Below are 24,617 nucleotides of genomic sequence, written 5' to 3' on the forward strand. Positions count from 1 at the left end.
ATTGCATTCAAAATGAAATGGCTTCTGTATCATGGAAACCAGCAGTAGAAGAGGTGTCCTGTTGATGAACTAAAAGGGCTGTCTAGATGCCCAACTTTATTCTGCTCCAGCAAGCAAATTGGGTGAGTTGCAATTTGTACTATTCCAATGGTCACCAATAGCAAACTTGGAGCAATGCAATATAGACTCCAGCCAGTAAGGGACCGTACAAAGTGTCTTGTTCCTTTTGGCTTCTGCAACTTTGGGCAAACAGAAACTGCCAAAACAGATGCACATTGCTAGAAAAGCTCAAGACATCCGTCCTAATAGTGATGGTCACACATCCAACTGTCATTCCAAGAAACCGTCATAAGATTTCAAGACAAAGCTTAGCAGTTTGTTATTTCAAGCAGTCTTCATGAGGATAACTTAGTTTATATAATTGTTCATCCCATAGGCAACTGTTTTCTTTTAGTTCCATAAAAGGAAATGAAAATTCATAGCCCCAGTCTTTTACTGATCAGGCCTGTATTGTTTCCTGTGTAACATCCTAATGCACAGCATATATTTTGAGTGGATGGGATGTGAGGAATATTAAGTTGGCTTGCAAGATAGTCCCTAGGCTAGTGTTTGTAGCTTGCATAGAACAGCATGGTACAAAATGGGGCTTGGGTTGCATTTGTAGCCCATTGGCCAAAAATGTGCCAGAACTGACTGGTACTGACCTTAACAATGGAGAGCAAGTCACATGTGGGTACATGTAAGGCTGGTAACCTAAGTCAACTTCTTCTGTGTCTTACTAAAAGGCACAATGTGAAAGCCTCAATTGGTCAAAACCAATATTGGCTCTGGAGATTAATATCTATGGGCTCATTTGGTGATGACCATGGCATGTGGAAGATTGCAACATGGAATGGAAGAGGTAAAGAGTGTGAATTAATCATTGGAATGGAATGGAGGGAAAAAACCCTGATATTTTGCATGTTCGTGAAACAAAAAGGCAGGGAAGGATGATGTAATAGGTCTGAATGAAGCTGGTCTGATCTTGTGGAGTGGATTAATTCATGTGGGAAAATGAAGGCGTATATTTAATTATGAATGAAATGGCTAAAATGTTTATTAGAAAATATGAATTGATGATATCTGAGTTGTGGTGGGTGCCTGTGAAACTAGGAATTCATAGGTTGGAGATAGTTACTTGTTATAATCCAGTGAATGGTGATAATGGAGTTTAGGAGAAAAATCTGCAATATTCTGAATGAATATTCTGTTAGGATAGATGAATGGATGAGGAATGAGAGTTGGAAATTAGATGAAGAAGTACAGAAAAAGATTATGCTGTGCCAAAACAGAGAGGCAGAGAGGACTTATAAGTCTGAAAATTTTTATTGCTGTGTCATTAATTAGCCAGGGAGCACTTAGGACTTGAGTTATCCACGATCTGCCAGCAGGAGAAAGGCAGAGGCATATATAAAAGCATTGTCATAACAGCCCAGGGTTCAAACTGGTCTGAATGTCAAGCCAAGATTCTGAGTGCAGGGTGAAAAGGAAGAACAACAGGAACCCAGGTTCAGAGTTGGAGAATTGCTTCCAGTAGAGGGACAACGACCTGGAAGCTGCTCTTAGGTGGCCCCAGGTGGTGGCATGGCTTGATTATGGGCATTGCTGCCTTCTCCTCTCAAGGAGATGTCCTGGCCACCTTTGCTTTCTCCTTCGTAGCTGCTAACCTGTTCTTCAGCTAGTGCCCTGCCAGAGTCTGGCCCCTCATTATTTGAATCAGGCTCACTGTGTCCTGGAGCTGCTGCAGATATCTGACTGCCTGATAGTTCTTCAGGCTGCCAGTCCATCTGGTCTGTCTTTTCAACCTCTGATTTGGAGGATTCAGAGGAGACCATAACAGTGTTTGGGCCATTTGGAGACGCAAGTATGAATGCAGATAGTGATCATTTGGAGAGTATCAAAGTCATGGTTTAAGAATAAAAGAATGAGTATAAACCTAAAGCGTGATTGACCTGATTATGATAAAAGACTGAAAGACTTGGTGAAGGATATAAGACTGTTGAAGGGTACTTTTATTACTATAACAGAAGAGAAAGAAACAATAACCCCAAACAAAATTAAATGCTAATCGGAACAGCAAGAAGTGAACAGAGAACTGGAGTTGGGCAGCCAATACATTTAGATGAATAATAATAATAATAATGAGAAAAATGCATTTCAGAGAATGATTGCTACAGAAAATGAGGATGAGAGAAGCCTGTTGTATGAAGCATATATAGTTAGTTTCGTATATAACAAAAAAGATAATCGCAGAGTATTTATTTATTTATTTATTTGATTTATGTGGCCACCCATTTGCCAGGCAACTCTATATAGTCAATACAGTCAAAAAGGGCTAGGGATTGTTAAGATTAAAAGAGAGAGGTAGCGCAGAACAATTCTGATGGAAATAAAACTTTGAACTGAAGTGGGTGAAGGGGGCTAAACAAAGACCCACTAGCAGAGTGAATGGAATTAAAAATAACAATGATGAAATTATTTGGGATGAAATTAAAGTGAAGGACTCCTTCACTTTAATTTCTGAAAACTCTTTCAGAAGCGTTTTACAGATCTGTATGAGAAGGATAGTGATATGGTGAAGAGTGTAAGTATATAGGTTTGCTTCTAAGAAAAAAATGATGAAAACTTTCCTACACCAAAAACGAAGTGCTACTTCCCAATGATGTTCAAGGTATTTTTCCCTATTCCTACTTGATACCCAGTTGGCATGAAACAGACCCATGTGATCTGTGTGTTGTTCCAGTTACAGGAACATCTCAGTCTTTGAGAGACACAGTATTTTACTTGAAACAGAATGCACATACCAGCATGAATTAAAATTGCTTATGTTACAAGGAGAGTGCTTTTGGATTTGGGGCTTTGCTCTGATGGCCATAAAGTCCACTAACAGTCCCAGCTAGTGCTTTACAAGCAATATACTGTTTGTCAACAGTTTTGATAGGAATGAACAAGTCTAAAATAGTATGACAAAATGCTGAGTATAATCCTTTCCTCTAAAAGAAGCAACCTAAATCAAAGAGGTATCTTGCAAGCTTTAGGTTTACCAGGTATACAACTGAAATAGTTTCCAGCTAAGTTACTGTTATAGAACACATTGGGGATAGCCATGGGGAAAAGCAACGTCATCCAGCAAGGGACAATTACAAACACATCACATACAGATACTGAAAGATCTTCGGGGAACACTACATGACAGAGGACAAAGTGTGCTGTCCTTTGGTTCTCCAGTTCCGGGGCAACTGTCAGGAAGAGCTCACGTGTCCCTTCCAGTCTCCTACAGCTGTTCCTTCTCTGGCCGATGGAGAGGCCCAGGTTGGCCCTTCTTTCTCGTCCTGGAAAGAAAGAGCTGTGGTTTCCCATGGCTCTTGGTCCCAGGGGAAGAGGCACGAGTGCCCTGGAATTCAGTGCGACTCACTCCTAGATAACAAGATCACATAAAGCCTCTCAAAGTGCATCTGAGAAACATTTAATTAATGTGAGAATTTTAGTTTGGAAGGACAGCATAAAATGTGGACAAATGCTATGGAGTATACCAACAAAAAAAAAAAACAGTATCACAAATGAACAGTTATCCTGTTTAATCCCTTCAACCTACCCCAGACCCATTCAACTCTGTAAGGCATGTTATGCTTTGATTTAAGAGCTAAGTCAGAGGAGTTGAATCCTTGTTGTTGTTGTTTATTCGTTCAGTCGCTTCCGACTCTTCGTCTCTGTTTGCCAGTTATCAATCAAGCTGGTTGCCATAATCTTGGTTTTTTTGAGGTTTAGCTGCAAGCCAGCTTTTGCACTTTCTTCTTTCACCTTCATCATAAGGCTCCTCAGTTCCTCTTCGCTTTCAGCCATCAAAGTGGCATCATCTGCATATCTGAGATTGTTAATGTTTCTTCCAGCAATTTTAACTCCAGCCTTGGATTCCTCAAGCCCAGCCCGTCGCATGATGTGTTCTGTGTACAAGTTGAATAGGTAGGGTGAGAGCATACAGCCCTGCCATACTCCTTGCCCAATCTTAAACCAGTCCGTTGTTCCATGGTCTGTTCTTACTGTTGCTACTTGGTCATTATACAGATTTCTCAGGAGGCAGACAAGATGGCTTGGTATCCCCATACCGCTAAGAACTTGCCACAATTTGTTATGGTCCACACAGTCAAAGGCTTTAGAATAGTCAATAAAACAGAAATAGATGTTTTTCTGAAACTCCCTGGCTTTTTCCATTATCCATCAGATATTGGCAATTTGGTCCCTAGTTCCTCTGCCTTTTCTAAACCCAGCTTGTGCATCTGGCAATTCTCGCTCCATGAATTGCTGAAGTCTGCCTTGCAGGATCTTGAGCATTACCTTACTGGCATGTGAAATGAGTGCCACTGTTCAATAGTTTGAACATTCTTTAGTGTTTCTCTTTTTTGGTATGGGGATATAAGTTGATTTTTTCCAGTCTGATGGCCATTCTTGTGTTTTCCAAATTTGCTGGCATATAGCATGCATTAACTTGACAGCATCATCTCGGAAAATTTTGAACAGTTCAGTTGAGATACCGTCGTCTCCTGCTGCCTTGTTATTAGAGATGCTTCTTAAGGCCCACTGAACCTCACTCTTCAGGATGTCTGGCTCCAGCTCACTGACCACACCGTCAAAGCTATCCCCAATATTGTTATCCTTCCTATACAGATCTTCTGTATATTCTTGCCACCTTTTCTTGATCTCTTCTTCTTCTGTTAGGTCCTTGCCATCTTTGTTTTTGATCATACCCATTTTTGCCTGGAATTTACCTCCAATGTTTCTAATTTTCTGGAAGAGTTCTCTTGTCCTTCCTATTCTATTGTCTTCTTCCACTTCCGCTCATTGATTGTTTAAAAATAATTCCTCATCTCTTCTGGCTAACCTCTGGAATTTTGCATATAATTGGGCATATCTCCCCCTATCGCTGTTGCCTTTTGCTTTCCTTCTTTCTTGGGCTACTTCTAGTGTCTCAGCAGACAGCCGTTTTGCCTTCTTGGTTTTCTCTTTCTTTGGGATGTATTTTGTTGCCGCCTCTTGAACAATGTTGCGGACTTCTGTCCATAGTTCTTCTGGGACCCTATCTACTAAGTCCAGTCCCTTAAATCTATTCTTCACCTCCACTGCATATTCCTTAGGAATATTAGTGAGCTCATATCTAGCTGATCTGTGGGTCTTCCCTAATCTCTTTACTCTGATCCTAAATTGTGCAGTAAGAAGTTTGTGATCTGAACTACAGTCAGCTCCGGGTCTTGTTTTTACCAACTGTATAGATGTCCGCCACCTTTGGCTGCAAAGGATGTAGTCAATCTGATTTCGGTGTTGTCCATCTGGTGAAGTCCATGTATAAAGCCGTCTCTTAGGTTGTTGGAAGAGAGTGTTTGTTATGCAGAGTGAATTGTCTTGGCAAAATTCTATCAGCCTATGTCCTGCTTCGTTTTGTTCTCCCAGGCCATACTTACCTGTAATTCCAGGTGTCATTTGACTGCCCACCTTAGCATTCCAGTCTCCCGTGATGAAAATAACATCTCTTTTAGGCGTGTTGTCCAGGAGGTGCTGCAGATCCTCATAGAACTGTTCTACTTCAGCTTCTTCAGCATCTGTGGTTGGGGTGTATATTTGGATCACTGTGATGTTAGATGGCTTGCCCTGAATTCGAACTGAGATCATTCTGTCGTTTTTTGGGTTGTATCCAAGCACTGCTTTAGCCACTTCACTATTCATTATGAAGGCTACTCCATTTCCTCTGTGGTCCTCTTGTCCACAGCAGTTGAATCCTATTCTCTATAATTCAGTCTCCAACATACCGCGCTGTTGACTGTATTACACAGGCTCTCCTGATGCTATTATTAAAGTTTTCTTCATTATTGCCTTGGGAAAACCTTCCAGTAGCTGTGTCAGACTGGAACTCTTCAAAGCCTTTGCTTTCCTTTGATGATGGGATATACATTATAGTCCACATTTAGAAGAGCATTAAGTTGGGGAAGGTTGCTTTCAATAAACAAGCCTGTGTACACAGAGGCACACATCCCCACGCCCGCCTCACTAGATGCTAATAATGTTGCTACCTTTTTGGATTCTCATTAGCATGAAAGGATGGATGCTGGAAGGATGATTATTTTCTGCAGCACAGAAGTTTGTTTTTCTTATCCCTGTTACAGCCTGAGCTTTAATAAACTTCACATCTGGAATGTGCTCCCTCTGCTGTTACTCTTAACAGTGTTCTTAATAGTTCACTCTTAGAAAGAAAAAGCTTCTGAGGTACTCTTTATAATTACCCTTTTAGTTTCCAGGAAGACTTCTGGCGTAAATGGAATTCTCCGTCTGTATCTTCATTGTCTGATTCTTAAAACAGCTGTCAGAGATGCAGATTCTTTTCTTCCTTAAAACATTCTTGGAGGTACATCTTGAAATATTTGGATTTGTTTCCCTTCTGTGATCAAAGGTGTCTCAGTCTGCTGTTTTGAAATAGCATCTGTTGTTCTTTCAGGTGGAAACCTAATTAAGATTTCCAGAGGCATTTTTCCTCTTTGGGCATACTTTGAGGTTTTCCTGATAGCTCACCTTTCAGTTATATCACATTCAGGAGCTCCAAGTGGTCTACATGGTCTTCCCTCCTCCCCCTTCTCCTCATAAGACCAACACTGTGAGGTAGGTTGGGCTGAGAGAGAGTGATTAAACCAAAATCACCCAGGGGGCTTCCAAAGCTGCATTTCTAATCTCTCAAATCTTTCTCCCCTTTTGGATGCTAAGTTAATGTGCATATGTGCTTTTAATCATTTTGCAACTCTGTTATCTTATCCCTTTCTACTGCATAATTTTGGATATTATCTGTTGATAGACAGTCAAGAAGTAGAATGTCAATAATTTATGTACTGCCATTTTTCTGATCTAGCGTGGGTATTATTTTAATGTTCTCCAATTTTGTTTACTTTCTTGACTGGCACTGCAGAACCGATTATATGTTTCCAAGTTTCTTTCATTCTGAGCCCAATTTAAAAAAAAAATAGCTTGATTTATCTACCTTATCCCATAAGTTTTATATTTTCATCCTATTCCTCCCCAAAATACCTTTTTAAAAGGTGAATAAATTCAGGTTTATTTTAATACATTCAGTGGAGATAGTGCTACATGCTGATAGCCTATGGTCTCCAGATATTGTAGCCTTGTCTCCGTATTGGCCATGCTGGCTGAGCTGAGGGTCTAAGAGATAAGATGTATTTCAGGGAGATTTAGAAGGGCCTGGAATCAAACTCCTGAGCTGATTTCATGTACTGAAGACTGACAGCCATTCTTAACAGAATTTGGTACAGACTGGCTGAGACCACTTTGAGATGTAAATCTAAATTCTAGGGTTCCTGTGAGGAGCTTATGTTAGTGAAGATTTCAGACTTAAGAGACTGTTCTGACAAAGGCCAGGCTGGTGATTTACTAGTCACCTATACAGATTTCATAGTATCTTTGAAAAAACAGATCACTGAACCTAATTGGTTCTGTTCTCCATAGAGAAGACAGGTGTATTTTGTTAGAAGCTGATTAGAAAGACCTCATTTTTGTTAAACGGTTTGAATTGTACAGTGACAAAATGTAGGGCAATATGGGGTGGCTTACTTTCATTTCCATAGCATTGTTAGAAGCCCCTGCTTATTTCAGAAAGAGATTGACTCCTATTCATGAAATAGATTGAAATGCAGTCCACTTACTGAGCACAAGCTGTCAGCGTGCTGAGCGGTTTCATACCCTGCCATAGTTTTCCCTTGTAAGGCAAAATTCTTCCTATACACTACAATATCTTCCTATGTGGGGGAGATGGGCAGTGACAGAAATTTGAACAACAAACAAACAAACACTAACATTCAGGTATTTGGTAGAAAAAAGTTTCCTTAGTACTATCACTGCAAAGTAAAATGGGGATGATGGACAGCAAAATGGAGCTTAACTTTTTGCTGAACAGAGCTGGGAGTGTTGACGACTGACAGGAAGCTCTGGTGTGGGCTGGTCCATGAAGTCACGAAGAGTCGGAAGCGACTGAACGAATAAACAACAAACAAAAAACCTAACTAGGATGCTGGTCATCACCTTTTAAAGCCCTTTATGGAATAGGGCCTGACTATCTGAGGGACCGCCTATCTCTGATTATTTCTGCCTGCCCAGTATGTTCAAGCAGAGCAGGTGTGCTCCCAGTCCCTTCTATTAAACATTGCCATCTCATGGGACCAAGGCAGCATGCCTTCTCTGTCGTGGTCCCCACCTCCTGGAACACCATCCCCCCAGAGATATGGATGGCACCCACTCTCCTGGGGTTCCAGAAAGCCTTTAAAAGCTGCCTTTGTTCCCAGGCCTGGGGTTACTATGTTTGTGTGTGTGTGTGTGTGTGTGTGTGTGATGTTTCTATTAGTGTGGTTGTTTTTAGTCCAGAGTGTCTTTTGTTTCTGTTTTTAATTGATTTAGCTATGTATTGCATTTCGTAAGCTGCCCAGAGTCTACTGGAGTTGGCAGCCATAACAAATCTAATGGAATAAAAAATAAATAATGTTAACAGTAGATCCTCACTTTAAAAACCACGTACTGTTGCCAAGAGAGCTCAAACATGACATTAGAATGATTAAAAAAAATATTTCCTTTGGTAATCCTTGGTTTACTGATTTTTAAAAACTAATTGGAATGGAAGGATGAGCTACTTCAGGACCATATCTGTGCTAAAGTGTGTAGTGCACACCACCAAGCAGCTGTTAATGCAACCTGTTGCTGTAGGCACAAAGCTTATTGCTACATAAATTGAACCTATGCAATATCCCTTGCCATTAATATCCTTCTTTTGATTAGCTAATGTCATCTGCATGGCTTCCCGTTTTCCTTATAAATCCTGAACTAACTCAAAACAGGTTATTCAAGAAGTAGGGTGAGTAGGAGATGCCAGTCATTAGAGATGCTAATAAATCTTGACATTCCAATCTCTTGATAACATTGGCTGACCTACTTCTCTCTCTCCGAGGCCTTACCCAACATCTTAGTCTAAGACGGCCCAGACTCTACAGCATACAAACACTGAATCAGTGGCATGCAAAAGAATGGATCTTCTTGATGTCACAGAAATCAGTATGAAACACAAAGCCAACCACAGGGGAAAACATTTAAGCTCTGTGAAATGATCTGTCACTGATGTGGATGTTTTGGGACAAAAGAACTACACAGTGAAAATCTGACACAAGCTGAGTTGAGCTATAATACAACAAGGGGTCCCAGTCTATCATCTGGACTTTGAACAGGTACAAAGGCTTTTTATTATTCTACATGCACTAATTAGCTCATCAGTGCCTTAACATTTGTCCCTGAAAAACAGTTGGGTGAATGGTCACTCTCAGTAAGGCAGCTTTAACTTCCTGTATGCCTTTTTCATTTCAATTCCTTCTGACCTGATTATAATTTCCACTGAACCATACTTCTAACTCAGACAATGCCTCTTGTAGTGGCAAAACAGGTGGTGCCCATGATGGTTATGTCTACAGGGGACTGCCTTTGAAGACTACCTGGAAGTGACAGGTGGTGCAAAATGCAGCAGCCCCCACCTATTGGTAGGTAAGAACTACCATAACCATATCAATTTTGCAGGCATTGCATTGGTATCCAATAGGCTTCTGAGTACCACTCAAAATGCTGGCTTCTTTGCAGCTTGGTGCCCAAGTATCTTCAGGTCCACCTCCTTCAGATAGAATCAACCCACCCAGTCTACTCATCCTGAGTTGGGATATTGAGGGAAGGGCCTGGAGGTTTTCACTCTATCCCTTCCCCTGGAAATCCACATGGTGCCCTCTCTGACGTCTTAATAGCCTTCAGGAGTAGAGTTAAGACAGAGTTTTTCCATACGACTGTTAACACCTTTTGTAGCTGGACTGCAAATGTCAAAAAGAATTGAAGATTTTTCTAATGTTATCAGATTTTCTGTGTCATTGCTTTTATTGTTTTATATGGAATATTTTCACTGCAGTATGTGTTACTCTGTGGTAACTTCTACTGTATAGAGATACTTAGCTAGCTTCTATCACCCCTCATTAGGCTTTCCCCAGAGAATTGGATAAATTTTATGAGAAACACCTTTTAGAAAACACCCTAACATGCTAAGTCACAAAGTCTGCATTAATAGACTAAAGAACTTGTGCTTTGCTAATGACAAATTAGTTGGGGATTGATCACTTGTTATATTGTTTAGAGTCTTATATTGTTCTTCTCATTTTACGCTATTTTTTCCTTTTTACTGGTTGTTTTATTTTACTGCACTGTGTTTCATCTTACTGCTTTTATTTTTATATGCTTGGTGGGTCTGTGATCTGTAATCAAGTCATTCATCTGACTGTCCGTCCGTCCATCCATCCATCCAGAATACTGTAACTGCCAGGAGTGTTTATGGAGTCAAAATTATATGAGTACAGCAACTAACCAGCCAACCAATCATGTTCAAACCTTTTTGAGGGTTTTTGTGGCCACAAACGTAGCACAACTGGCCCTTGTAATGTCTTCCAAATGAAGCAACACTGTGACACCAAATCAGACAAGTTGCCAGCTGATAGTTCAGCAAAGAGGTGAGTACAATAATGAGATCAGAAGATTTTTATGGGAGTAACTAAAACAAAGGCAAGATTTTGTTCAAGTCAAGCTTGATGATGTTGTGGACATGTCTATGTAGCTTTCTTGGCAATAGTACAGAAGTGGTTTGCTACTCTCTCCTGAGAGATTTTTTTGATCTCCTAGCCAAGCCTACAGCCTTGGAATTCCCTAGGAGTCTTCATTCATGTATTAACTGGGCCTGGCCTGATTTGGAATGGGTTTTAAGAGACAATGTAGTCTGCCAGTTCAGGGGAGAGTGCACTTCTGAGAGTGATTAGGATTTATTTAATCTGCTTTTGTCTCTGCTGCACTGGCTTTGTCAGGTCAGCCAGGCAAAAATATAAAAAAGACATTACTGGTAGTCCTCATTTAGCAACCACAATTGGGACCAACAACTTGGTTGTTAAGCAAAGTGGTCACTAAATGAAACTGTGCTTATGATCTTACTTCAGCTTTCCTTTGCTTTACAGACTTGCAAAGGTTGTAAATGCGAGGACTGGTTGCAAAGTTACTTTTTTATCACCATTGTAACTGTGAATAGTTGCTAAATGAGGTTGTTGCTAAATGAGGACTACCTGAATCCTTCCATTCCATTTTCTCATGGAGAAAGGCTGAACCAGACAGCAAAATATACACAATCATCATCCTATTGCTTCATACAGTGTGTTGCAATACACTTAATGAGCAAAAGGTAACATTCCCTTCCTTATCTTTCTTGCACTATATAAAGAGCAGATTCGGGGTTTCACTTCATGCCAGTTTGAAAATCTTAGCAATAATCTAGCTCTATCGAAAATACATTTACTGTAAGAGCTATACATTCCTTGGTAATTAAAAAGTAGTGTACAATGTAGATTAAGTGGAATTTTTTAAAAGAATAATTTGCTTAAATTTCCAATTGTCCAATCTATCAGGCATAATCCAGCCAAAACTAAGCATTGTTAAATTCCATTGGTTTTAAAGTGAGTTAAATATTTGCTTAAGTTCTTCATATTGAAATCAAGTGGACATTAATGTACTCAGATTTTCCTATTTCATACCCATAGTTTACAGCATACTAGTGTAACTAAGATTATACTTAAAAGAAATTCATGACCCAGGTTTTCAAGGAGTGCCCCTTTAATTTCATCCTGTGGACTCCCTGGTCACCCAACTAACAAAAGTTGCTTATCTAAATATGCTGAACGAATCAGCTCAGGAGTCACTGAGGCTTAAGACATTTGAAAGGGTATTACAATGGCCCCATGGTTTAGGACATACTGCAGTACCATTCAGATACCACTCCCAACCTTTACTTATCCTTCCCTTCTTTGTGTGGCAATGAGCATAAACACCTATCATCTTGTGATCTTTTCCCTGCAAATACTCTGATACTTCAGTTATAGAACTTACGTGCTCCCTGCTCAGTTGATGCAGTGCCTGGCCTCTCCCCTTCCCAGGTAGACACCAAGAAAGGAAGATAAATGACTAACCTCTACAGCATGTGCCAATTCTACAAATAGCTGAAGGGCTGCTTGACCAGCTTAAAGATAACCCTAAGATGGGAGAAACCCTAAAATTGCTATCTGTAGCTAGAAAGCAAACTAAGCAGCCACACCAGTCCACTGGCAAGAGTCATGATGTATTTTGTTTAAGTTTATAAATATGCATCTGTACATATATTGCCTCCAAGTCAGTCTTGACTCCTGGAGCCTGTGCAGTTTTCTTGGCAACATTTTTTCAGAATGGATTTGCCCTTGCCTTCTTCCTAGTGCTAAGAGCAGCTGGCTTCATGCCTAAGGCAGGACTAGACTTCACACTCCCCATTTTTAGCCTGGTGCTCCTAACTATATAATGACATGTAATTAGCACATATGTATGTTATGCATCTCTCTTTATTTGCTGATGCGTTTCCTCTTTCTGGGGGAAAACCCAAGAGGCTGTCCTCCCATCCTTCCGGAAAAGTTCTCTCCCCCATTCCTGCAAGCAATGTGGGACAGGAACTAGCACAAGCTGGAAGAGCTGAAGTATAGACCAGTGTTAGGAAAGACTGGCTGGGGAATTCAGGGAATTGAAGTCCACACATCTTAAAGTTGCCAAGGTTGAGAAACACTGGGTCTAGGTAACTTTGCTGTAATGGAAGCTCTGCTCCAGAACATAATTCAGGACCTGGATGTGTTGGAGAAGCAAGATGATTTTAATTGGTAGATAGAAATGGTGGCACCATGTGGCTCATACTGGCTCACCCAGGACCAATTTGGATTTTAAGAATTGTGTGTGTTATAAAATTCTCAGCCAAGTTTGAAAACCTATTTTGGGCTCTATCAATTTTACTAACAAAACAAACAAAAAATAGCGTAACTGTAGCATGCAGAGTTAATTGTTTATAAGCATGGTTACTGCGCACATCCAACCGTATGGCTGAAAACATTCCCAAGGATTTACTTTTCAACCAGACAGGCCTCTTGATTTTTTTCCCCCAATTTTTCCCAAGGGAGAGTAACATTTGTCTCCTGTAGTTCCCAGTAGCAAATACTGGTTCCCCACCTAAGCACATCTGCTCAGAGACAGGTTATCAAGGATAAGTAAAACTATCTGTGCCCAGGAGCAACAACTGCTTCACGTATGGTTTTAAATTGCAAGGTGTGCTTACATTGCATCTTTTAAATATAAGCAATACGTATTCCTTCAAGGAATTTAAAATGTGGTTGAAAGAATGTATTATTTTCTATACCCAAGCCCGTTCTGAGCATATTTTCAGAGAGCATGTGCAATTATGGTCTTCAGAGTAGAACATGAACACTTGGCTGCAACAGCTTTCTTGATGTGATTATAATCAATTATAATCAAAATTTGGTTCTCCCTCTCCAAGCAATGTGTGATCCCCACTGCATCCCCAAAATTACCAAGTTCTGTGAGGAAGCAATTTCCGAGAAGAATTTTCTGCTTAAAAAGGGGTGGCGGTGGTTGGGCTTCCATTTGGTTCTATCAAGGAAAATGGCAGCTTGGTAGCTTTCTTTCATTAATTCAGAAGAGAAAAGGAGAGATTCACACCCTACCCAGCTAAACATCCATTTTCCATAGCAGCCAACCAGCTAGCCAGCCAGATGTCCCTAGGAAGCAGGCAGGCATGACAAAAAGAAGCCACTCCCTTGTTCTTTTACCTATAGATGCAGTTTCTGAACCTTGAGGCAGCATGTGTTCCTCCCTGAAAGCTGTGGTCTCCATGACTTTGCCAGTCTTTTAAAGATGAGCTTAATCTTTTCCCACCCCAAAACAGAAAATACTGTTGGCTTAGGATGGGGCATTTGCTGTAAGTGTGCTCCATCCTTAACAGGAGATTGTTGCTCTAATAATGCAACAATCATTAGATCACTCCTTTATGGTTGGGGGTTTTTTTGCCACTAGTTTAGCTAACAATGAGCATAACCCCCTGGCCAAAGATGTAAAATTCTTACATTCGTGTTTCTAAGACAGCGCATCTTTTTACCAGCAGAGTGAAAGAAAGCTAAGGGAAAGCTCAAAGATCACTAACTGAATTTTCCATCTGTTTTCTTCATGGTCCGAGAGAGATGGCAAGGCTCACTTCTTAAGAGTAATTCAAGCAGAAGTGTGCTCTTTGAATATGCAGACAGTACTTCATGCTTATTGTCCAGCCACACTTGGAACAATTTTAAGTCATGGAAGTGAAAAATACCCATCTTCCAATATACCCATTCCAGATAAATCTTTTACTACAACTCTCCTTCCTGTAGGCCCAGCCAAGATGTCAGCTTTTGTCATTTCAAAACATACCTCCGATAAAAATGCAACCTGCTGTTTTGACTCAAGAAGCAGCAGAGATGAAGTAGACTAAATTTTCTTCTCCCTCCTTATAATCAGTATATTTTGGGACATGCCAAAGGAAGAAGATATAGGTATATAAGATTTCAAAAGGGTGCCAGGTTGGGAAAACCCAAACTGCGCTATCTTTCTACCATAAACACCATTTGGTGAATTAACAGTATCAAATGAAGCTGTCACATCCTCTCTCCAGTGATACCCGTCAGTTTCTCCCCATGCCCTTTTTCATGTTAATGTTGTCCCATGGGCATCAAAATAAAGCTGGTGGCTCCCACTAGGACCCAAATGTTTAACATTTTAATCTCCCTGATATTGCCTCTTTGTCTGCTGGCCCTTTCCTGCTGCTCCTGAAGGTGAGGGAAATTTGGGGACTGGCAGTTCATGTACGTTTGGGCTGGTTCCTGCTTCTTAGCCAGCAGGACAAAGAGCAAGGCAACCACTCCCAGAAAGGGAACAGCTTGGTCTCTCCTCAGCCTCACTTTTTGCCTGACTACACTACAGGTAGTCCTTGCTTACCGACTGCACATTCAGTGACTGTTTGAAGTTGTGACAGAGCTGAACCTGGGGTATTTATGACCAGTCCTCAAAGTTCCAGCCGTTGCACCACCCCCAGTCATGTGATTGTGATCTGGATGCTTGGCAACCAGCTTGCACTTAGGACAGTTGCAGTGTCCCCCAGTCATGTGATTGCCATTTGTGACCTTCCCTGCCGGCTTCCCAAAAGCAAAGTCAACAGGAAAGCCAGGAGGGAAGGTCGCAAGTAGCTCTGGTAAGTCCCCCTTCGGCCTTCCTGTATGCAGACTGGCACCCTCTTTCCCTTGGCCTCCTTGTGCTCCGCCAGGCCCTGCTTAATGATCTGCGTGTCTTGGGGGTTACGACAGCAACCAGGACCGTCTGGATTGCTGTCACTAAGCAAAGCGGTCACATGACGTCATGCTTTATGACTGCAATCCTAACTGCTGTTGTAACCTGAGGACTACCTGTAAAGGGATTTAACTGGCTAGTACTGATTGCTGATTACAAATTGCTTTTAAAGAAAATATTAGGTGTTTCTCTTCTCTACATCAATGGGCATAGTTCAATTTCTGTCAAAACTTTAAAAGGCTAGAGCTTATTTGTATACATTAAGCATAACTACTCTATACACATTATTTCAGCTAATATAGGTAACATTTTCTGTAAGAGAACCACAGCGCATCACGTTCACTAAATATTGTTGCAAGAAAAGATCTTTGAAAATTCTCTTCATAAAATTAAATTGATAGTAATCCAATTAATAGGAAAGAAACAAATATAGAACCAGTAGGGTTTTTGCGGGGAGGGGGGATTCAATGTTACTCGTTTCAAACAATCATATACTACCTTCTTGATGATAAGCAATCTCAAAACAGTTTATAGTGTTACTGAAAAAAATTATAAGCATATTACAGGGAAGTGGTAAAACTAAGACTAGCTTTAAAAACAAAATATTGAAAAAAAAATGCTCCAAGGAAAATATACAGAATTTCTCGACCTCAATTATTAGAGAAAAATATATTTCAAAAATTAGTGTCCCCTGAAGTCCAAATGTGAGGCAAACCATCCAGGGAAACTCCTTGTTCTTAATCTTCTGGCTCTTCTTTAATTTTCTTCTTTTTCTTTTTCTTCTTTTCTGTATTCTGAAAAGCAAGCATTGCTACATCACCTCATTGTGGTAAATGAAATATATATAGTATCTATACATATCTATATAATGTATAGACAGTATTTGAGGAAAAAAACCCAAAGGACTTTTTTTTCCCCCCTCTAAGGAAGAAATGCATAGCACTTCATGGTCTGATTTGGTTTCTATGAGTTAGTATCTTTAGGTACAGAAGCTTACAGAACTGCAGAAATCCATGGTTACCACTGGTGTAACACTAATGGAATGTATCAATGGAACTCCGCATCTTAGTGGAACAAAATCCTTCTCCCTCAGTTTAGGCAGAGGCTATCAAACTTAAGGAGGATTGGGTACTCTGGGATTTTAAACGAAGAGAACACAACCTCAGGTCAGACGTGAAGACCTACTGAGTTTAAGCATATTAGTGGAGGAAAGGAAACTAACCAGAATTCCCCTGGTAACGGTGAGTGAAGAGCCCAGTGCCAAATTCCCCGTCCCATGGTGGGGCACAGAAAGTGTGGCATACAGATCTCTTCCCCAGCAGTGCTCTGGGATTGGATTCAAGGGATATGTGACTTACCTGTTTTTGAAAAGGCATTTTTTTTCTACTAAACAAAAAATGATTCAATATGTGTTTCTGTAGCATAGATTTTATATTTTATGTGGTTAGACAAGCATTAGCATTATTTTTTCCCCTAAAGTAGATTTAGAAATCTGTCTGACTTTGATTAATACGTGATATATATACCCATCCCACCCGATAATGCAGAGAGGACACGTTGTGGACCCTGTGTCATGTTCTCATTCTAATGTATGGTTAACATTGTAACGTTTCACATGTCATTCTCTATTCCGTGTTCCTTCACCCGGGGTTTTTCCATTCTTTCGCCCTCCCTTGTTTTGAGGGCTTGGAATCCATGTTTGGGTTTGCGCTCCTGTTCAAGGTTACTTTCCCAGGCGCGTCTAACGGCTTCCAGCACCTGGGAGGGGGAGCGTCCTGACGGGCGACGGGGCGGGACCTGCTCACAAGCAAGGCTTTTAAGTTTGTATTTGGCGCGCTTTTGCTCATTCTCAGCTTTCTCTGTATTTGCATACTATTCCTTTAATAAATCAGTTATCTTTAAGCCCGAGCTTGTGAGACTGAGTATTTGGGTTTAGGCAATCGTTACATAAAGCTGAGAATCATTTCTATCCATTTTCCGCTAGCCCCATCCAATCATTGGATAAGAGGGAACGCTAGCGATGACAGAACCTCAACCCCGCGCAAGTGAGGGAAGCGAAGAAGAGCGGGAGGCGGTCAAAAGCCGGCCAGTGCTAACTTCGAGAGCGCAAAGAGCAGCACGTCGGGAGTTGCGAGATATCCAATTGGACGAGCTGCTGATATCCATGCAGGAGAGTCTCAGGAGTGAACATAGAACTGTCATGGAAAGAGCACAGGGGAGGGGGTCTCCACAATTGACCTGGGAGCACGAAGTCCCCTTGTCACCGAGGGTGGTGGTAACCAACCCACCCTCGGAGGAGCCGGTCACTCCGGCCCGTATGAGGGCATTAGAAGATAAAATGGAGTTAATAGTGACGATCCTCAAGGATCTACCCAAAGAGGATCCACCCGGAGAGGCAGAGCCCACCCCGGAGGATTGGGAGGAAGAGCCGTCACAGTACCCCAGGCAGAGTACCATGTTGACCCGGGGGAGAAGCAAGACTCGATCAGCCCGTCAAGGGGGGGAGCGAGAGGCAAGACCTCCTAGGGATCGACCACCCATGGGGGCTCGGCGCACGCTGACATTAGCGGCACCGCCACAGCCAGCTGAGCCGGCAAGGTCCTTCCCACCATTTGGAGTGAAGTTCGATGGGGATCCCACCACGCTCTCCTTCTTTATTACTAATGCCAAGCACTATATAGAAGATTGGGGTCGAAATTTTCGGTCTGAACATGGCAAGGTCAATTTCATTGCCAACAAGCTGAGAGGAAAGGCAGCGGATTGGTATGTGCAACTATGCCAAGCTGAGGCAACTGAGTTAGAGGACTTCGATGACTTTTTGTGGGCACTTAAAGAGCATTTCGAAGACCCCCTAGCTCAAGAAACAGCCAAAAATGACCTGCGGAAACTTTACCAAGGGTCCCTCCCAGTTGCCAAATATGCGTTGGAGTTTAAAGCTTTGGCAGGAAAAGTGGAAGACTGGTCTGAGCCAACAATCATCGAATTGTTCAAGCAGGGGCTTGAACCCGAAATCCTTCGATGGGCTTTGGGCAGAGATGATCCTAAAACGCTATATGGGTGGATTCAGTTGGCGGGAAGCGCAGAAAATGCCCTACGAACCTATGCCCATACCAAAGAGCTTAGACAAACACGTCTCGCTAGAGGAGCGCGCACATCTGGACTTGCCAGCCGCCCCAAACCAAAAACCTGGGAAGAAGAGAGGGAGCAACGGTTCTCCAAGGGTCAGTGCCTCAGATGTGGGAAAGAAGGACATCGAGCCACTTCGTGCCCAAGACGCCGTCCAGAGGAACGACAGACAAAACCCACGGTAAAGACGCCTGCTCCTGCTCCACCGCGAAAACTGAAGGCAGCCCTCGCGGAACTGGACCCCCCAGACCTTCCCTTCGGTGAAGAGGAGGAAGAGTTGCAATTCGAGCAGCCGGCGGGAAAAGCCTACCACCTGCCCTGAAGGGCGCCCTAGGGCAGGTGGAAGAAACCGGGCGTAACCATGATTCGGTGAGTGGAAACTTCCCCACACTGACTGTTAAAGTTAAACTAAGCTCAAAAAACCAAAACGGTGGAAGTGTGGGCCATGCTAGACTCGGGTTGCTCCCGTTCCCTGATGCACCCTGATGTCGTAGCGGCTCTGGAACTGCCCACGTTCCCGTTGCCAAGACCCATGATTTTCACCCAATTGGATGGAACTATGGCGGGAGGGAAAGCAGTCAATCTTTCCACGGGACTGGTCGCCTTGCAGATGGGCTCCCATCAGGAAAAGCTGCCATTTGTGGTAGCTCCAGTGGGGGGTCCTCTGGTAATCTTGGGGATGCCCTGGTTTGTGCAACAAAACCCTTTTATCAACTGGCTGCATAGAACTGTGACGTTTGCAGATGGATTTTACAAAGTACCCGAAAAGGACCTACTGGAGGACATGGAGGGTGGCGGGGTAGCGTATACCACTGTGCAAACGCTTCAACCTCTTGAGGGGCTACCCAATCAGTACCAAGATTTTGCTGAAGTATTTGGGGAAAAGGAAGCGGATCGCTTGCCACCCCACCGAAAAACGGACTGTGCCATTGAGTTTTTACCAAATGTAAAATTGCCTCACCCAAAAATATACCCCATGTCTCCCAAAGAGCTTACCACGCTAAGGGAGTTCATTGACAAAAATCTGGCTAGAGGTTTCATTGAGCCGGCAAATTCCCCGGTAGGAGCGCCTGTCCTCTTCAGGCCAAAAAAGGATGGGTCATTAAGGCTTTGTACCGATTTCCGCGGGCTCAATGCGGTCTCAATATTAAATAAATATCCTTTGCCCCTGATCAAAGATATGTTATCACATCTGGCCAGAGGCAAAATTTTTTCAAAACTGGATTTGAGAGAAGCCTACTTTCGCATTCGCATAAGGGAAGGGGATGAGTGGAAGACAGCATTCAACTGCCCTCTTGGGGCTTTCCAATATAAAGTCTTACCATTCGGTTTATCTGGGGCACCTGGGGTTTTTATGCAACTGATCAATGAGGTCTTGCATGACCACCTATTTAAGGGGGTACTGGTATATTTGGATGATGTATTGATTTATACTGAAACCATGTCAGAACATATCCACCTGGTGCGTCAGGTACTGGCTAAATTGAAAAAAGCACAACTGTACGCGAAACTGTCAAAATGTGCCTTTCATCAGTCGCAAATTGATTACCTAGGGTACCGGATTTCAGCTCAGGGCATTGAAATGGACCCTGCAAAAGTAGAAGCTATCGTGGCATGGGAACCTCCCCGTACCAGGAGACAATTACAGAGTTTCCTTGGATTCTCTAATTTCTATCGGGCATTCGCCCAAAATTTTGCGGAAATCGCCCTCCCCCTTACTGAACTGTTAAAAACTAAAGCACAGGGGGATACGCGACGTTCAAAGAACCCAGGCGCGCTCCTTAAATGGACTCCAGCCTGTCAGCAAGCGTTTGAAGCGCTCAAACAAATCTTCACCACAGAACCGATTTTACAGCATCCAAACCCCTCTAAACCCTTCGTGGTACAAGTCGATGCTTCTGATTTTTCCATAGGAGCAATTCTATTACAATCTGACCAATCGGGCGTTTTAAAACCCTGTGCCTACCTCTCTCGCAAATTCACGGAAACAGAGAGAAGATGGCATGTTTGGGAAAAAGAGGCTTTTGCTGTAAAAACAGCGTTAGAGACATGGCGACACCTATTGGAAGGCACGTCAAACCCTTTTGAAGTCTGGACTGACCATAAAAACCTGGAAGCTTTAAGCACCAGTCGTAAACTCAGTCCCAAACAGCTGCGCTGGGCTGAGTTTTTCAGCCGCTTTGACTTCACCCTTAAATTTATACCAGGCAGGAAAAACTTCTTAGCTGATGCACTCTCGCGCAGACCCCAAGATGCTGGCCCAGGGCCAACGGTCCAAGGTACCGTCTGGACCGACAAACAATTAGGTTTGGCAGCAGTGACTCGCAGCCAGACCCGAGCGCAATCAACTCCGCCTCCAGCCGCTCCGCCTTTCAGCCACCCGCCTCCCTTGTCAATTCCCTCCGATTTGCAACAACAGTTGCTCTCCCACCTTAAAACAGATACTTGGTTGCAAGCCAATAGACACATGTTAACTTTCACCGATGATCTTGCCTGGCGCAACGATCGTCTCTATGTACCCGAAGCAATGCGAAAAACCATACTCCAGCGCTGCCACGATGACAAACTAGCTGGACATTTCGGCTACGTGAAAACTTTGCACCTCGTTCGCCGCCAATTCTGGTGGCCAACTTTACTCAAAGACTTGAAGGAATATGTCACTGCGTGCCCTGTATGTGCGGCGATAAAGCGCAAACCGGGCAAGCCCCAAGGTCTCCTTCAACCCGTGGCCACTCCATCTGTCCCTTGGCAGGATATCTCCATGGATTTTATCGTTGATCTACCCCCTAGTCAACGCAAAACTGTCATTTGGGTTGTCAAAGACTTTTTCTCCAAACAAGCCCACTTTATCCCATGCGCTTCTATCCCCACCGCGCAACAGCTGGCACGCCTCTTCCTCATCCACGTGTACCGCCTCCACGGTATCCCCGCCCGTTTGGTGAGTGACAGAGGCACACAATTTACGTCGCAATTTTGGCGGGCATTTTTGAAACTTTTGGGTACCAAACAATCGCTTTCTACCGCCTGGCATCCGGAAACGGACGGATCTACAGAGGCGGTTAATTCTACATTGGAACAATACCTCAGAGCTTTTGTTAACTACCAGCAAGACAACTGGGTCGATTTACTCCCATTTGCTGAGGTCGCTTACAACAATTCCATTCATCAAACCACTGGTCAAGTTCCCTTTAAAACAGTTTTTGGACGTGAATTCGTTCCGATTCCTGAACTTCCTCATCCTCAACCGCTCCCAGCCACCCTCGCTGGCTGGGCAGACTCTCTCAAAGACTCATGGTCTAATATTCTACTCGCTCTCCACCATGCCCAAGCTACCTACAAACGCCATGCCGATGCAAAGCGTTCCCCAGAACCATCTTTTGTGGTCGGAGATAAAGTCTACTTGTCAACTAAGTTTATCAAGTCCCCACAACCCTCTAAAAAACTTGGTCCTAAATTTGTTGGTCCTTTTCCCATTGTTGCTCAACTCAACCCTGTTACGTTTAAACTTGATTTACCTCACAACCTTAAACGTTTGCATCCTGTTTTCCATTGTAGTTTACTCAAACCCTGCCTGTCATCGGACCGTTGGCATCCACAACCCACTCCTCCACCTCCCCTCATGATTGACAACCAGCAACACTTCGAGGTGGCATCTATCCTCGATTCCAGACGCCAGCGCTCCACTCTACAATACCTCATCCGCTGGAAACATTTCCCTCATCCTGAATGGGTTGCTGCTCCAGACGTGCATTCTCCTCGTCTCGTAGCCCAATTTCACTCTGCCTATCCTGACAAACCGGCTCCCTAATTTCTTTTGGGGGGGCAGTATGTCATGTTCTCATTCTAATGTATGGTTAACATTGTAACGTTTCACATGTCATTCTCTATTCCGTGTTCCTTCACCCGGGGTTTTTCCATTCTTTCGCCCTCCCTTGTTTTGAGGGCTTGGAATGCATGTTTGGGTTTGCGCTCCTGTTCAAGGTTACTTTCCCAGGCGCGTCTAACGGCTTCCAGCACCTGGGAGGGGGAGCGTCCTGACGGGCGACGGGGCGGGACCTGCTCACAAGCAAGGCTTTTAAGTTTGTATTTGGCGCGCTTTTGCTCATTCTCAGCTTTCTCTGTATTTGCATACTATTCCTTTAATAAATCAGTTATCTTTAAGCCCGAGCTTGTGAGACTGAGTATTTGGGTTTAGGCAATCGTTACACCCTGTCTGTAAGAGAATTCTGCCTGGTTGGGTCCAGGAGGTGGGCCTTCTCTGCAGTGGCTCCCGCCCTCTGGAACATCTTGCCCCTGGAGGTGAGGTTAGCCCCTTCGCTCCCGGCCTTCCGGAAGAATTTGAAGACCTGGCCCTGCCACCTGCCTTGGGGCAGGGAGGGAAGTAGTTACTCCTGGGGATGGATGGCGCCTTAGAGTGCTCCTCACACACATGGACTGAATTACATCTTTTTGCCACTTGGATGTTATTCTTATTTTTATATGTATATTTGATAATCATATTTATATTTTATGTATTTGTATTTATATTTTATGGTTGTTTTCATTGATTAGTTTCATTGTAAACCACCCAGACTCCCTCCTGTGGGGGGCAGATGGGCGGTGGCAAAATTTGAAAAATAAATAAAAAAACAAATAAAATATAGTTTCCCTCTTTTCTGTTTGCTTTTGTTTTTTATGGTTTTTCATGTATGGGTGACTGTGGGCCAGTCTCTCTCAGCCCAACTCACCTCACAGGGTTGTTGTGGAGAAAACAGGAGGAGGAAGGAGCATTTGGTATGTTCGTCACCTTGAGTTATTTATATATTAAAATAATGATGATGATCGTGATGGCGGTGGGATAGAAAATAAATAAATAAATAAACCCCCCCTTTTTTTGCATTTTGTAATTTTTTCATGCTTTTCTGTAAAACTTGTTCAGAAATAAATAACAATAAACAATAAGAGTAATAATTAAAAATAATTTTAAAAAATGAGAAGGCTATCAACAGAACAGCAATGGATAGGCTGTACCTATTGTACGTAACTTTTCTTTCAGTGATCATTTTCTGCAGCAACTACACTACTCTGAGTTCATGCAAGTCTCTGTATTCGGTCCGTGGTTCATAAAAGTCTGAGGAAGATCATCTTCCTCTTAGCCACAGCTGTGAATTCATTCTAAGAGATTCTAAGGAATAGAAGATGCAAGCGCTAGAAAACAGATCTGGCTACCTGGTGCCTTTTTGTGCGTGTGACTCCTGGTGACTTCTTGGACAAGTCCCTGCAGTTTTGTTGGCAAGGTTTTTCAGAAATGGTTTGCCATTGCCTCCTTCCTAAGGCTGAGAGTGACTGGCCCAAGGTCACCCAGCTGGTTTTGTACCTAAGGCAGGACTAGAACTCATGGTCTCCCAGTTTCTAGCCTGGTGCCTTAACCACTACACTAAACTGGCTCTCACCCACTATACATTTAAGCCTTTGTTTTTGGTAAGAATTGAGTCAACACTTGATCTAATACTATTCTCTCTTTGATATTCCAGATTCTGTTAGGCTTGGTATGTTTGGAATGAAGTTGGAATGAAGCCTGCTCTCTCCTGTGAATCAAACATATGAATTTCTAATGAGTCTACATTTAGCCAAGCAAAGATGTAGGGGCTTTTTTTTTTTTTTTTTAACTCAGGCCAGGTGCATATATAAATACTAAAGACAGCTCTGCTAAGGCAGCCTTCTCCAAGCTGAGTCCACCCAAATTTGTTACACCAGAAAATCTACAGCCCCAGTCAGGATCACTAGTGATCACGGTGTACAACAGATACACTGAACATTTCTGGAGGGCAGCAAGCTGGGAAAGGCTATTCTGAGGTGTCCTACCTCCACCACCACACTGGTTGATGGTTCCTCTGCATTGTCTTCTACCCAAACGGCTGTCTCTTGGGTCTTCTGTTTTTTCTTTTTCTTTTTCTTCTCTTTAACATGTTCCTCCTCTTGCTGAACTTGCTCATTCTCTTCTTCATCTTCTTCTTCTGTGTCACCCAGAAAAAAATTGCAAATACAATAACAAGTTAAAGAAAGCAGAAATGCCAGGAGTTAGCCAAAGCTACTGGTGAGCACTTTTGAAAATGTGGAACATGCTGCTGGCACTGACACATTCCTGACACATCAAGGAATAGTTATGGATTATCACAAAGCCATAT

General features: G+C 42.8%; 1 protein-coding gene across 2 annotated transcripts in view; it reads right to left on the reverse strand.

Annotated features, from left to right (window-relative positions):
- Positions 1 to 24,617, reverse strand: part of NOP58 (NOP58 ribonucleoprotein) — a 110,931-nt gene that overhangs the window by 65,942 nt on the left and 20,372 nt on the right. Inside the window, exons 14-15 of one of the 2 annotated variants that reach the window (XM_063317981.1) lie at positions 24,295 to 24,443; positions 15,688 to 16,118 (exon numbers count right to left, since the gene is read on the reverse strand). The exons of the other annotated variant lie outside the window; for it this stretch is intronic. Coding sequence (XP_063174051.1) covers positions 16,062 to 16,118; positions 24,295 to 24,443 — 206 coding nt within the window. The 3' untranslated portion in view covers positions 15,688 to 16,061. Of the gene's footprint in view, positions 1 to 15,687; positions 16,119 to 24,294; positions 24,444 to 24,617 lie in introns of those variants that run through there. 2 annotated transcript variants of the gene reach the window in all.

The sequence above is a fragment of the Candoia aspera genome, chromosome 1, assembly GCF_035149785.1.
Source record: "Candoia aspera isolate rCanAsp1 chromosome 1, rCanAsp1.hap2, whole genome shotgun sequence".
Lineage (NCBI taxonomy): Eukaryota > Metazoa > Chordata > Lepidosauria > Squamata > Boidae > Candoia > Candoia aspera.